Raw genomic sequence first — 12156 nt, 5'->3', positions numbered from 1 at the left:
GGATGTGGCAAACCCATGAATGCATACTGTTAAGCGAAAGAAACAGTCTGAAAACTACATGTGCTATGAGTCCAAATATCGGGCTTTCTGGAAAAGGCAAAAGTAGGGATAGAGACAGTGAGAAGATCCGTAGTGGTCAGGGCTGGAGGCCAAGACATTTTTAGAGTGAAACTACTCTGTAAGATACTGTCGTGGTGAACAGGTGACACTACGCATTTGTCAACATCCATAGTGTGCAATATCAAGAGTGGATCCTTATGTAAACTGACCTCTAATTAATGAGACTGTATTGACATCAGTTCATCAACTGTAACAAATGTACTGTGGGAATGCAAGATGTTAATGGGGGAAACAGTATGTCTGTAGCCATATGCTGGGTGAAGTAGGTCATTATGTGGGAACACTGGATATTTTGCCCTCTTTTTCAGTAAATGTAAAACTGCTCTAAAAAGTAATGTCTATTAAATTTATAAAATTATAACTGAAATGCTGTAAATCCTTAGAAATCAACTTATAGTTGTGGCATTTCTAAGGTATGTCCAATAGCCTATAAATCAGGGGTTCTCAACCTGTGGGTTGTGTCCCCTTTGGGGGTCAAAGACCCTTTCCAGGGGTTGCCCAATTCATCACAGTAGCAAAATGACAGTGATGAAGTAGCAACAAAAATAATTGGATGGTTGTGGAGGTCACCACAACATTAGGAACTATATGAAAGGCTCACGGCATTAGGAAGGATGAGAACCACTGCTATAAATATAGTTCAGAGGGAGGGGGGAAAGAAGGGAGGGAGAAGAGGCAAATCAACAATGTCTTCATTGCAATGATATTGGGATCTATTGATAAACATTTGCAGGAGTAGAAATTCTGTAAAGAAAATCTTCAAGTGTCTGGACGAGGGTAGATCTTGGCTGAATGCAGATAATTTTATTGATTATGCAAATATATTCAAGTGTGTGGATCGTAGCAAACTCTGGATGACTTGTGAAGAATGGGAATTTCATACACAGCCTGCTCCTCATTGCTCCTTGGAGTTGGGAGAATGACTGAGAAGTATGGCTCATAATATAGTCACTTCATTGGCACAGGACCCAATTTAGAGTGGAAGAACCATCTTCTTGGATCGCAGTTGGAAACCCAAACGTAAACATCAACACTGTCTATTGGGGTGCCTGGGGAAACACTAAAGCATTGATGTACTGTTTGCAGTTTTTAAATTTAGGATGAATTTAGGGGAAATGGATGAGGTCCAAATGAAAGCAGTCAAGACAAATCAACACTAGGAATGTAAAAGTCAGATGAGCCACGATGAGTGAGCTATCTGGAGATTTGTAGTGAAAACCCACTGGGGCTTCAGGTGGGAACTGTTAGGCAGCAGAAGAGGGCCCAGGGTGTCCACTGGGCACGCACCGATTCAGGCCCTGAGTGAGTGGGTGGGTGGTGGGTTGTTGGGGAGGGAGGGGCGGGGCGACAGGGTTGGGGGGGGCCACCAACATGGGCAGTACACCTGAATAGGCCCAATTTAGGCAAGGTGGACTTAATCCAGCCAATGGAGTCAGCCAGTACCATCGACTACACCTCTCAGCCGCAGGCACCTAAAGGCTGGAACCTGGAGACCACTTCCCTCTTTTCCAGCTGCTCCTCTGTGGTTCCTCTAGGCTGGACCTTGGTCTCCTTGCTCTCTGGCCTCAGGTCGCCACGTGGGGGGGGGGGGGGGGTGCAGTCCTGTGTTCAGTTAATTGTAAAACCTGAAACTTCTTTTATCAAGACTCACTTGGATCACAAACCAGGCTTCAGCATGCATTTCTTTCTCGTGCGAAGGCAAGAATCGAAGCATTCCCCAAAATGAGAAATCTAACATAACTACTTTGGGGCTGTTAACCACAAGGTCAGCAGGTTGAACCCACAAGATGGTACTTGGGAGAAAGACAAGGCTTTCCACTCCTGCCAGGGGCAGTTCCACCCTGTCCTATGGGGTTGTGATGAGTCCAAATTAACACGATGGCTGTGAGTTTGAATGACAGACCAAACCAATCCACTGTCACTCCAGGTAACCTCGTATGATAGAGAACTGCTTCATAGGCTTCCACATCTTTCTCCTGTGGAGCAGCTAGTGGGTTTGAACCACTAACCTGTTGGTCAGCAGTCCAACCCATTGCACCACTAACTCCTTCTTCTAATGACAGGACTCTATGCGAGGGCAGTTCACTGAAAATGAGAAATAATACAAAGACAAGGGCACTGGCATTCTAGGGAGAGGGCGGTGGATGTTACCAGTCCAGCCTAAGTGCTTTGGATTCGCTGGACTTGCCATAGGCATTGACAGCCATGATGGCTAGCGGTTATGCCGATGTCACTGCTGGGCTGATCACTCAGATAACATCACTTTTAAGTTCTGAAAAAATATAACCCCGGAAGAAAAAGAATGTTTGGGAACCGATTGTGGTAGCAATTTTACAATACTGCTTGATGTGATGGAACTATGGAATGATACTATGTATTAACTCCCAATTAATAATAACTTTTGAAATAAAAACAAAGAAAATAGGGTTTTTTTTAAAAAAGGAGGTTTGAGGTTAATGTTTTGGTCTTTTCTGTTCTATGTGAGTTGGCCTTGACCTTTTCAAAGAAGGTAAGGCTTCTCAACCAAATAACAATAGGCTAAGAGCAAACAACACCTGTGTGATTTATTTTTTTAAACAGAGGATTCCTGGGATGGAAGAAAGGACTACCTTTTATGGCATTTGCTTTCCGTTTGATTCCTTGTTATCAAGTGCTGGATAAGATCAGGTCTGAGAGTCTCAGTAAATGCTCTTTTTTTTGTGCCATCAGAAGCTTTCTCCAGCCCCACACCCTTCAAAGCAGGCTGATTGTATTCTTTCCAAAAGGCTCTGGTTTCAAAGGCCTTGAACTCCTGGCTGTTACTGAAAGGGCTTTGACATGTCAAAGTCAAGCATCTTTCACTGGAACAAAACAATCTCAAGCTTCTATTCTCTCTGGTACTCAGCCCTCTAAGCGAGAACAAAAGCAAAGCGAGGGCAAGGTTACCCAGTCACATCGCATATGCAAGAGCCAAGTGGCCCAGGATTCCCAGAGGCCCCTGCACTCACCTCTCAGTGATATTCTTCGCTGTCTGCAGGAAGCGAGCATGGTCGTTCTCCTTCAGAGAATGCTCCGCCTGGGAGATGAGCGACGCCGAGCGCTCGATGCATTGCTTGCAGTTGGCGATCTGCTGCGCCAGTTTCCGGAGCCTCACCACCTTGAAGAGAACAGACAAGGAGAGGGGGACCAGGTGGATTCGCTGAGTAAAAATGCTTTAGCTGGACCATCCTGATGTGTGCATGGTGGGGGATGTAAGTTATCCTTCAATGTAAGTTCACCAAGTGGTTACACGAGATACTGAAAGACAACGGCAGGCCTTGTCATGGTACTTCAATATTCTCGATCTCCATGGTGACGTGCTACTGATTTGTTTTATGAGGAAACACTGAACTGTGAATTGCTTCCCTGCTGATGGGTGGGGAAAAGGTTCTGCCTAGTAGTAAATTACCCAGGGTCACCAGATGTCCTCGCTGGATCATTCCACACAATGACTTGGAAGACTTGAGGGAATTCTGGACTGCTCTACCTCTAATGTTTCAGAGGTGCCATGTAGAAAAGAGAACACCTCGGTAGTTGCGAATTTGTGGCTTAAGTCGCAACCACTTTCGAAAAAGTTTTCTGTGATTCATGTAATACAATGGGGATGGGAAGGCATTAGGTATGGCTTTTCCCACACTATCTAAAATCCATGTGTTAATGAACAGAAAGGGAGCGTGTGTTTTTTCCCCCATTGATTAATCGCTTTCCTGTTGAGAAGACGAGAAAGCGCCAAAGAAAGCACAGCTGGGCTATTTCCCGGGGCTGGGAACGTCATTTCCAGGCACCCTGTGCTTCCTTGATAACTTGCCTTTTCCAGTCAGGATAACACTGCAGGTTTGGTTCACAGCCTCCATTCCATATCCCGATTCTGTCTTGCTTGAGAATGACCCTCTGGCTTAATTGACCAGACCCTCTGGAGCAGGCCACGCTAAGACCAAGGCAGTGCACTGGACTGTTCCCTTTGGGGTTTGGGATCTGCGGCGAGGTGCAGACCGCTGGCTGAAAGCCAAGTTAAAATTAGAGTGCTAATTGGAAGTGCCGTGTGCCCCCTCCACACACCCTTGGACAGGTCTTGGCTGGCTTTAAGATAATTCTGGAATGAAACAGAGCCCGAGGCAAAAGGATAGGGAGGAGGCCAGTTAATCTGTTTTACAGACAAGGCTGGCCCAGTTTCCCTCCAGAATTCCTGAGAATTCTAAGAACTTTCTTCCTTCTTGAAGTCAGCATTATCATCCCTGTCTAGCTCTCAAGGAAGAAAAGGAAGGAAAGAGATGTCAAAACTGGAGGCCTCTCCGGACTATCGGACCGCAGCTATGAACTACAGGAAATGAAGGAAATTAACACTGAAGTGCAAAGCAGCAGTCACACCATTTCGGTGCAAAGATGAGAACGATGCCAGAAAGCAAAGTGTCAGCGAATGACGTGTTCAAATGTTGGGGCAAATGGTATGTGACCTTGAGCCTGGTAAAAGGCTTAACTCATCCTAATTACTGTGATTTCTCCCAGGGGATTAACAGCGTTCGTTAATTTAATAAAATAACGCTTCTTTTACACAAACTAGAATTTCGCTTTTGCCATCATTATATGCATAGGAAAAACTAATATGAAGGCATTCAAGCCAACTCAAGAAATTAGAACACACTTAGAAAAAACTGTCAGAGAAAGGAAAAGTCTCTCCAGGAACGAAGCAAGTGGAATATTTGATGACACAAAAATGCTCAAGAAATATGGATCTGTGAAATACTTTAGGATGTTTCATACAATTCTCTAACAAAAGAAAACGGGGACAAAATATTTCTTTAGAATCATTTGATCTCAATTGCAATGTTTGAATTCCATCTTCTTTGTGTCTTTTCTCTGGACTTTAAAGTGTGACGTAAGTAGTAAAGAAAAAGAAATACACAAAAGCACCTACGTTGAAGCAAGCTCAATGTGAGGCCTGCCTTTGAAAATACATGACTGTGCGATCAAGAGCATGTGTCGGGTTATCATTTTCATTCGAGGCCACTGTATTACTCCACGTGATCAGCCAGATCAGCGCTTCTCAAACCTGGCATGCAGGAGAATTAACTGGGAGGTTTTTTGGGTTTTTTTTCAAACACCTGTTGATGTCTGGGCACCCTTGCCAATATTCGAATGAAAAAGTTGTAATTGGCAGAGCGGTGGGAATTTCATTTTAGCCAGCATTGAATATTTTCTGATCTGCAGGTGATAAACTGTAAGGTCAAGATCAGCGTTAATATAGTTAAAGAGGAGAGGAGAAAAGACAATAACAGAGGGTATCACACACACATACACACACAGAGAAAAAAACCCAATTTCCCCCATCCCCCAAATTCATTTGTGTACATCTGCTAGATTGGAAGTCGTACGCCCTTCTTATTGTGGGAGACAGCTTAAATAGAAAAACACTGCTCTAAGTTAGAAACCCACAAACTAGAGTCTGGGAACCAAATGCAGCACACCATCTGTTATTGTCAATAAAGTTTCATTGGCACAGAGCCATACCCATTTGTTCATGAATTATCTAGGCTGCATCTTTTGTGCTACAACGACCATCACTCACAACCAAGCACACTGCCATCGAGCCCATTCTGACTCACGGAGCCCCTGTAGGATAGGGTAGAGCTGCCCCTGCGGGTTTCCAAGACTGTTATAACTCTATGGGAGTAGAAAGCTTCATTTTGGTCCTGAGGATAGGCTGGTGCTTTTGAACTGCTGACCTTGAGATTAACAGCCCGATTTTTATCAGCTATGCCACCAGGCCTTGTACAGAGACCACATGACCTCTAAAATATTGGCAATCTGACCTCCGTCAGAAAGTGATGTGCTTCCAATCAGATGGCTGTGATTAAAACCACAGTCTGAGAAACCTGGTCACCAAACCCAACCCACTGCCAGTCAGCTGCTTTTGACTCATTGTGACCAGCCCTACAGGGTTCACCAGGCTGGGATCTTTCTGGAAGCCACATCGTTTCCCTCAGCACGGCAAATTGCCATTCTTTCAGTCACCACGGTGCCACCAGGGCTCCAACAAGTGATAGCTTTCAAAATCAGACACTGAACTAAATGTACTTAAGCAAAATATGTATTGCCACAGACACGCATATTTTGAGGAACCCTGCAAAATGTATAATTTAAATACAAATTCCAACAAGAACATTTTCTATTCGTTTAAAAAAGAGGCACTACTCTGCAGATGCCTTACAGCTTCAAGGGAAAGCTTTCTCCTTTGCTCTAGTCATTGTTCCTTCAGGAAATGAGCTTGTCACACTGATCTCGAATTCACTTTCTAATTTCAGTCCTGAAACTATTTTGTCTACTGGAAGATCCCTTTAAAGGGAACACAAGTCTGTTGATGGCTTTTATTCTCCTACGCATTCTTTCAAAAGCATCCTTTTAACGGAAATACATTCTTAAAGCTTTTAGGTGGGTGTAAGTAAAGGAGCCCTGGTGCGGCTACCAGAGAGGCTACCAGATAAACTGTTAGCTGCAAAACGGCTAGTTCAAACCCACCAGGCCTCCACAGAACAACAACAACAACACGTGGCTCTTAGTGCCTGTATAGCTTTACAGCCTTGGATACCCTACACTATATAGGGTCACTATAAATCAAAATGGACTAGATGGCAGTTTTTGTGTTTAGTTTTTGGTTGTGCATGTAGGGATGTGTGAGATACAAAATCCTCAATTAACATTTGTATCTATGCAGATGAAGTGGCCAGTACACCTTAGGGCTCTGGAAAGCTGATATAGTTAGTCCCAGTGAATTCTCTTTCAGTGGGGAGATTACGAGGAGATAAAAAGCAGTAAAGACCCTTTTCTTGTTGACCTGTGTCCTTGAGTTGTCTACCTCTGCTTGGTGTCTGAATGGCAGACGCACAGTTTGCTTAATCCGGTGTGTGCCATCCGCTTTCCTTGTGGAGCCCTCTGGCTGGCCAACTCTAAAGGCAGCCAAGCTATTTCAAAGAGCAAACAGCAGTCTGAAAGCAAGGATTGGCCATATGTATTCATGTGTAACAGCACCTGCTTGGCAAGCGCCTCAGTCAGAGGATTTGCCGGGAGATTGTTTAGTTAGAGCAAGTTTAACAGCCCTGTGGTAGTCACCTAACCTGGTGTCAATTTAAAGATTAAGAGTGTAAGGGTGGAGTCTAGGCTGTCAATTTGGAGACAGCCAATGAGACTTCTGTGTGGGCATGGCCTTCTCCAGAGAATTCTGGGAAATCTGGTAACTCCTTGGAGGCAGGAGAGACACTCTCTCTCTCTCTCTACTACTCCCTGGGAGACATTGCAGCTGACAAGACCTTTGAACCTGGAAAAGCCACGTGGAGACCCCTGCCAGCACACTGAGATGCTTACAACGCCACTGGATCCAAAGACTTTCTACCCACTGGTCTGTGATCGTCCTGCATTCGGCATCATTGCATGTGTTTCGTGAGTCAGAAGAGGACTTTATGGATTGCTGTCGGACATATGGGATAATGTCGGACTTATGGACTTGATCTGGACCGGGCTGGGATGTTTTCTCAATGTTCAATTTGCTCTTGTATATAAATCTCTTTGTTATACACATATGTATGTCCATGGATTTGTTTCTCTAGTCTGCCCAGACGAACACAAGCCCCATGCAGTCAATGGAATGAATGGTGCCATTTACCATCCTGTTCTCCACTATCTTGTACAATTCTTCCTCCCCCTCCACACTTCTGCGAGGACACACTGTCTTCCTCTTGACTCAGTGTACTCAGCCTGACTGACCACCAAGCCCCTCACGGAGGTCTCTTATCCATACTTATCCTCCTCACCTGGTCCCTCAGATTTCCAGTGTCAGGTTGACCCCACCTCACAGGGACCTCATAAGCCATTCAGTTACACTGTTATGACCCATTGGGTTTCCATTAGCTTATTTTTGGAAATGCACGTATGTGTCGCTTAACGTCCTTCTATCCTTTTAAACAATGTCAGAACACATATCCGATATGTGGTCCTTAAGGGGTTCTGTTTGTTTTTAAGAGGTAGCTCTCCCTTTGTTCATTATTTCCCCCTAATGGTTTTGAAAGAAGCCCTGGTGATACTGTGGGTTAGGCATTGGTGTGCTAACCACAAGGTCAGAGGTTCAAACCCACCAGTCCCTTCTAGGGAGAAAAGATAAGGCGGTCTGCTTCTATATTCACAGTCTTAGGAACCCCATATAGAGTTGCTATGAGTCAGAATCAACTTGATGGCAGTACATAAATGGTGTTAAAGACCCCAAATTTACACAGCGAAGCATGAGTAGGACATAAGCAGGTGGGGCAGAAGACATGGCGTTGCTCCTGCTCTCCAGCTCTGACTGGCAGGCAGGTGAGCAGAATGGTGGGGAAGGATAGGCCTGGTGCACTCCTAACCCATCAGCTGCTCTCCCTGCCTGTTGTTCCTCCAACCTCGGTAGAAGCTGCCAGAGGAGCAGCGGTGGCTGCTAGGACAACCAGAAGTAGGCTCTCAAAAGAGGTTTCTATCGTGTTTGCACAACATCCAAATCACATAGTACTCTATCTCACAGAATATAGTGTGGGCCTTACATGGCGTATGCCTGTCATTCTTTTCTGCCGGTTTGTGGCTTAATTTTTTTATTCTCTTGACAGTGCTATTTGAAGAGAAGTTTTACCTTTGGGCCCACAATTATAGAGAAGCAATTGACAAAACCCACTGCCATCGAGTCAATTCCAAAATGAGTCTCTAAGACTAAATCTTGGAGAGTAGACACTCTCTTCTTTCTCCTGCAGAGTGGCTAGTGGGTTTGAACCTTCAGCGTTGCCGTTCACAGTCCAACACATACTCTCCATCACCACCAGGCATCCCCAGAGAGACACACCGAGAAAATAATGGCGGGGATTGGCACAGAACCATGCAGTGTGTCCTTCTGTTGTGCAGAGTTGCTTTGGATCAAAAGCAACCTAATGGCGCCTTAACAATGGCAAGCTCCCCATGCTGCCCCCTGGGAGTATACAATGGAGGAGCACTTCTGTTAAAGAGACATGCCCAGGAGACTAAAACAATACCAAAAAAAGGAGTGGGGGAATTGCCATGCAAGGGCTTTTGAAGTAAGGCTTTAATGCCTAGGAGGATTTGACAGACGATATCAAAAGAGTGTTCAATATTTTCAAGGCCACAGGAACATGAGAGTATGACGTTTCCTTGAGAGAGAAAATAAGAAATCTGCCATAGAAATCTTACCTTTCCTTCTTTGATCTTGGTTCCAATAATTTGTCGTCTTTGCTGAATGATCTCAATGAGAAGATCACACTCTTCCATCAGCTTGGCTTCTTGACGCGATGCATTCACCTACAGGATAGAGTCAATGATAAGTATTAACCTGGCTTTTATTTTCAGTTAAAAGCTGGTGTTTTAGCTTGGTATAGTAGGCTTCTAGGAAGCCCTGGTGGCACAGTGGTTCCGAGTTGGGCTATAACCTGAAAGGTCAGCACTTCGAAACCACCAGCCACTCCAAAGGAGGAAGGCAAGGCTCCCTATTCTAGTCATCAGTTACAGTTTTAGAAATTGATGGGACAGTTCTACCCTGTCCTATAAGGGTCGCTATGAAAGAGTATTGACTTGATGGCAGGGAATTTGAATAAGTATGTTCCTAGAAATCTCTAAAAAGAGGTTTTAGATGTGGGCTCTTTTCCCCTTAGAGCCAGGGCCGGAAACTACACGGCTTACATGCCCACTTTGCTCTCCTGCATCTCATGACTGTGAAATGATAGCAGGCTTTTGCTGAGTAGGTCTGGGAATCGTTCTTACACAGTATGCAGTACCAGATAGACAGCAACTAGTACTTAGAATAACACTTAGGTTCCATTGCTGTTTCTAGACTTTGAAAGCATTGTGTCAGATTTGGCCCATAAAACTAATTTTTAAAAATAAAACGCTAAAATAAAATATTAGTTTTTCAGTAGCAGATAGTTTACTGACATTTATTTTGGGGCAACATTTCCAAAATCAAAGTAGCAAGGTTGCATCGTAGTCCTTTAATATTTATTTTAAAACTAGCATTAATTTTGTATATAATCCCTCTATAAAAAATTAAACAAGGCAGCGGATGGTGTAAGATATGAAAATAATAATCATTTATAATTTTTAATAAAGGAGTCACGAGGGTGGGAGAGTTGGGGGAGGGAGGGAAAAAAGAGGAGCTGATACCAAGGGCTCAAATAGAAAGAAAATGTTTAGAAAATGATGGCAACTTATGTACACATGTGCTTGATACAATTGATGTATGGATTGTTATATGAGTTGTAAGAAGTCCCAACAAAATGATTTATTATTTCCAAATAGTAATTTTAAAAAATCGAATGAGGAATAGATTGAACGAATTGTCTTATTAATGTTGGGGCATACTGGTGGTACAACTGTTAACCACTCAGCTGCTAACCAAAAGGTTGGCAGTTCAAACCTACCAATTGGCTTTGAGAGAAGACCTCACTGTCTGCTCTAATAAAGGTTACAGCATAAAATATCCTACATGGCAAGTCTACTCTGTTACATTGAGAGGAAATTCATTCCCCGGCACCCAACAACAAGAGCATACTTGTGAAAGACCAAGGTTCCACAATGTAAACAAACCATTCTCCTGGAAAGGTGGATCATAATCAAATGGCTTGTGTTTGAAGGTTTGAGACTCATTGTACACAAGGGAGGAGCACAATGAGCTCATTCTTGGCAACTGGGCTTGGGAAATACTCTGCGCTCACAGTTTCCTTCTCCAGAGGAATCTGAAGTGCTTGTTCACAAACAGAGACCTCGATTTCACCCTTGTGGGAGATGGAGATAGCACCCCAGAGTGGTATTCTGGGAACACAGGCTCGGTAGAGGGAGAATGGCATGGTCACTCTAGCATGTCCCAGGGAGCAGAAATGCTCGCATCCAGCCTCAGAAGTAAACAGGCGTCGTTTCATTCTCTATGAATGAGGCAAACTGGAAGTAAGGTCCTACGTTCAAAATAAAAATCTACCCATGGCCGCTCCAAGAACCCATTTCACGTTTCCAGAAGCTACAGTATGCCTGGAGTTTTGCACCCAGTGGTCATAAGACGCAACATCTGCAAACTGAGATGGTGGTAGTAACCACAGGCGGCAAAACTTCTGGTGATGCCTGATGCCAGTGTTGCACACAGAGCTATTTGCTAAGGGTTTCTTCCATGAACAAAGGGGGGGGCGAGGGGGGGCATGCATTGATTGATGAGAACAGAAGGAGACCATCAGAGGGAATGTTTTAAGGAGCTGGATCACGGGGCTCATTTGCTCTTCCCATTACTCTTATGTCATCATGTCTATTTCCCCTGAGGTCCCCCAAAATGAAGTCAGCTAGCCGGTAAAATATTTACTCTGTCTTGTTTTTGTGCATGTTATTATCTCCGCAGGCCTGTCTAAATAAGATAGGCTGGATGAACAATCTGGAGGAGAAAACAACGGGACCGACAATTCTGGGGGGACATGGGAGAGGGGGAGTTGGGGGGAAAGGAAGGGGTGTTAACAAACACAGGGACAAGGGAACAACAATTGATCCAAATTGGTGATGAGGTGGGTGTAGGAGGCCTGGCAGGGCATGACCAAGAGTAATGTAACGGAGAGGAATTACTGAAACCCAAATGAAGGCTGAGCATGATAGTAGGGCAAGACGAAAGTCAAAGGAAATAGAGGAAAGAGCTAAGGGCATTCATAGAGGTCTAAATAAAGGCATGTACATATGTAAATATATATGAGGAGAGGGGGAGATAGATCTATGTGCATATATTTATAGGTTTAGTATTAAGGTAGCAGATGGACCTTGGGCCTCCACTCAAGTACTCCCTGAATGCAAGAACACTTTGTTCTATTAAACTGGAATTCCATGATGCTCACCTTCCCGACACAGTCACTGAAGACAAAGCAGGTACATAAGCAAATGTGATGAAGAAAGCTGATGGTGCCCAGCTATCAAAAGATATAGCGTCTAGGGTCTTAAAAGCTTGAAGGTAAACAAGCGGCCATCTAGCTC

At 44.2% G+C, this 12156-nt stretch overlaps 1 protein-coding gene across 2 annotated transcripts in view; it reads right to left on the bottom strand.

Moving 5' to 3' along the window:
- MID1 (midline 1) overlaps positions 1–12156 on the bottom strand; it is a 229617-nt gene that overhangs the window by 30509 nt on the left and 186952 nt on the right. For both annotated transcript variants that reach the window (XM_045290711.1, XM_004709976.2), the window contains exons 4-5: positions 9355–9462; positions 3108–3256 (exon numbers count right to left, since the gene is read on the bottom strand). In XM_045290711.1, the coding sequence (XP_045146646.1) occupies positions 3108–3256; positions 9355–9462 (257 nt within the window). The remainder of the gene's footprint in view (positions 1–3107; positions 3257–9354; positions 9463–12156) is intronic.

The sequence above is a fragment of the Echinops telfairi genome, unplaced genomic scaffold (assembly GCF_000313985.2).
Source record: "Echinops telfairi isolate 266 unplaced genomic scaffold, ASM31398v2 ScPeMD7_53;HRSCAF=182, whole genome shotgun sequence".
In the NCBI taxonomy this organism is placed as follows: domain Eukaryota; kingdom Metazoa; phylum Chordata; class Mammalia; order Afrosoricida; family Tenrecidae; genus Echinops; species Echinops telfairi.
The sequence above is the reverse complement of the archived record's forward strand: the minus strand, read 5'-3'. Positions and strand labels throughout refer to the sequence as shown.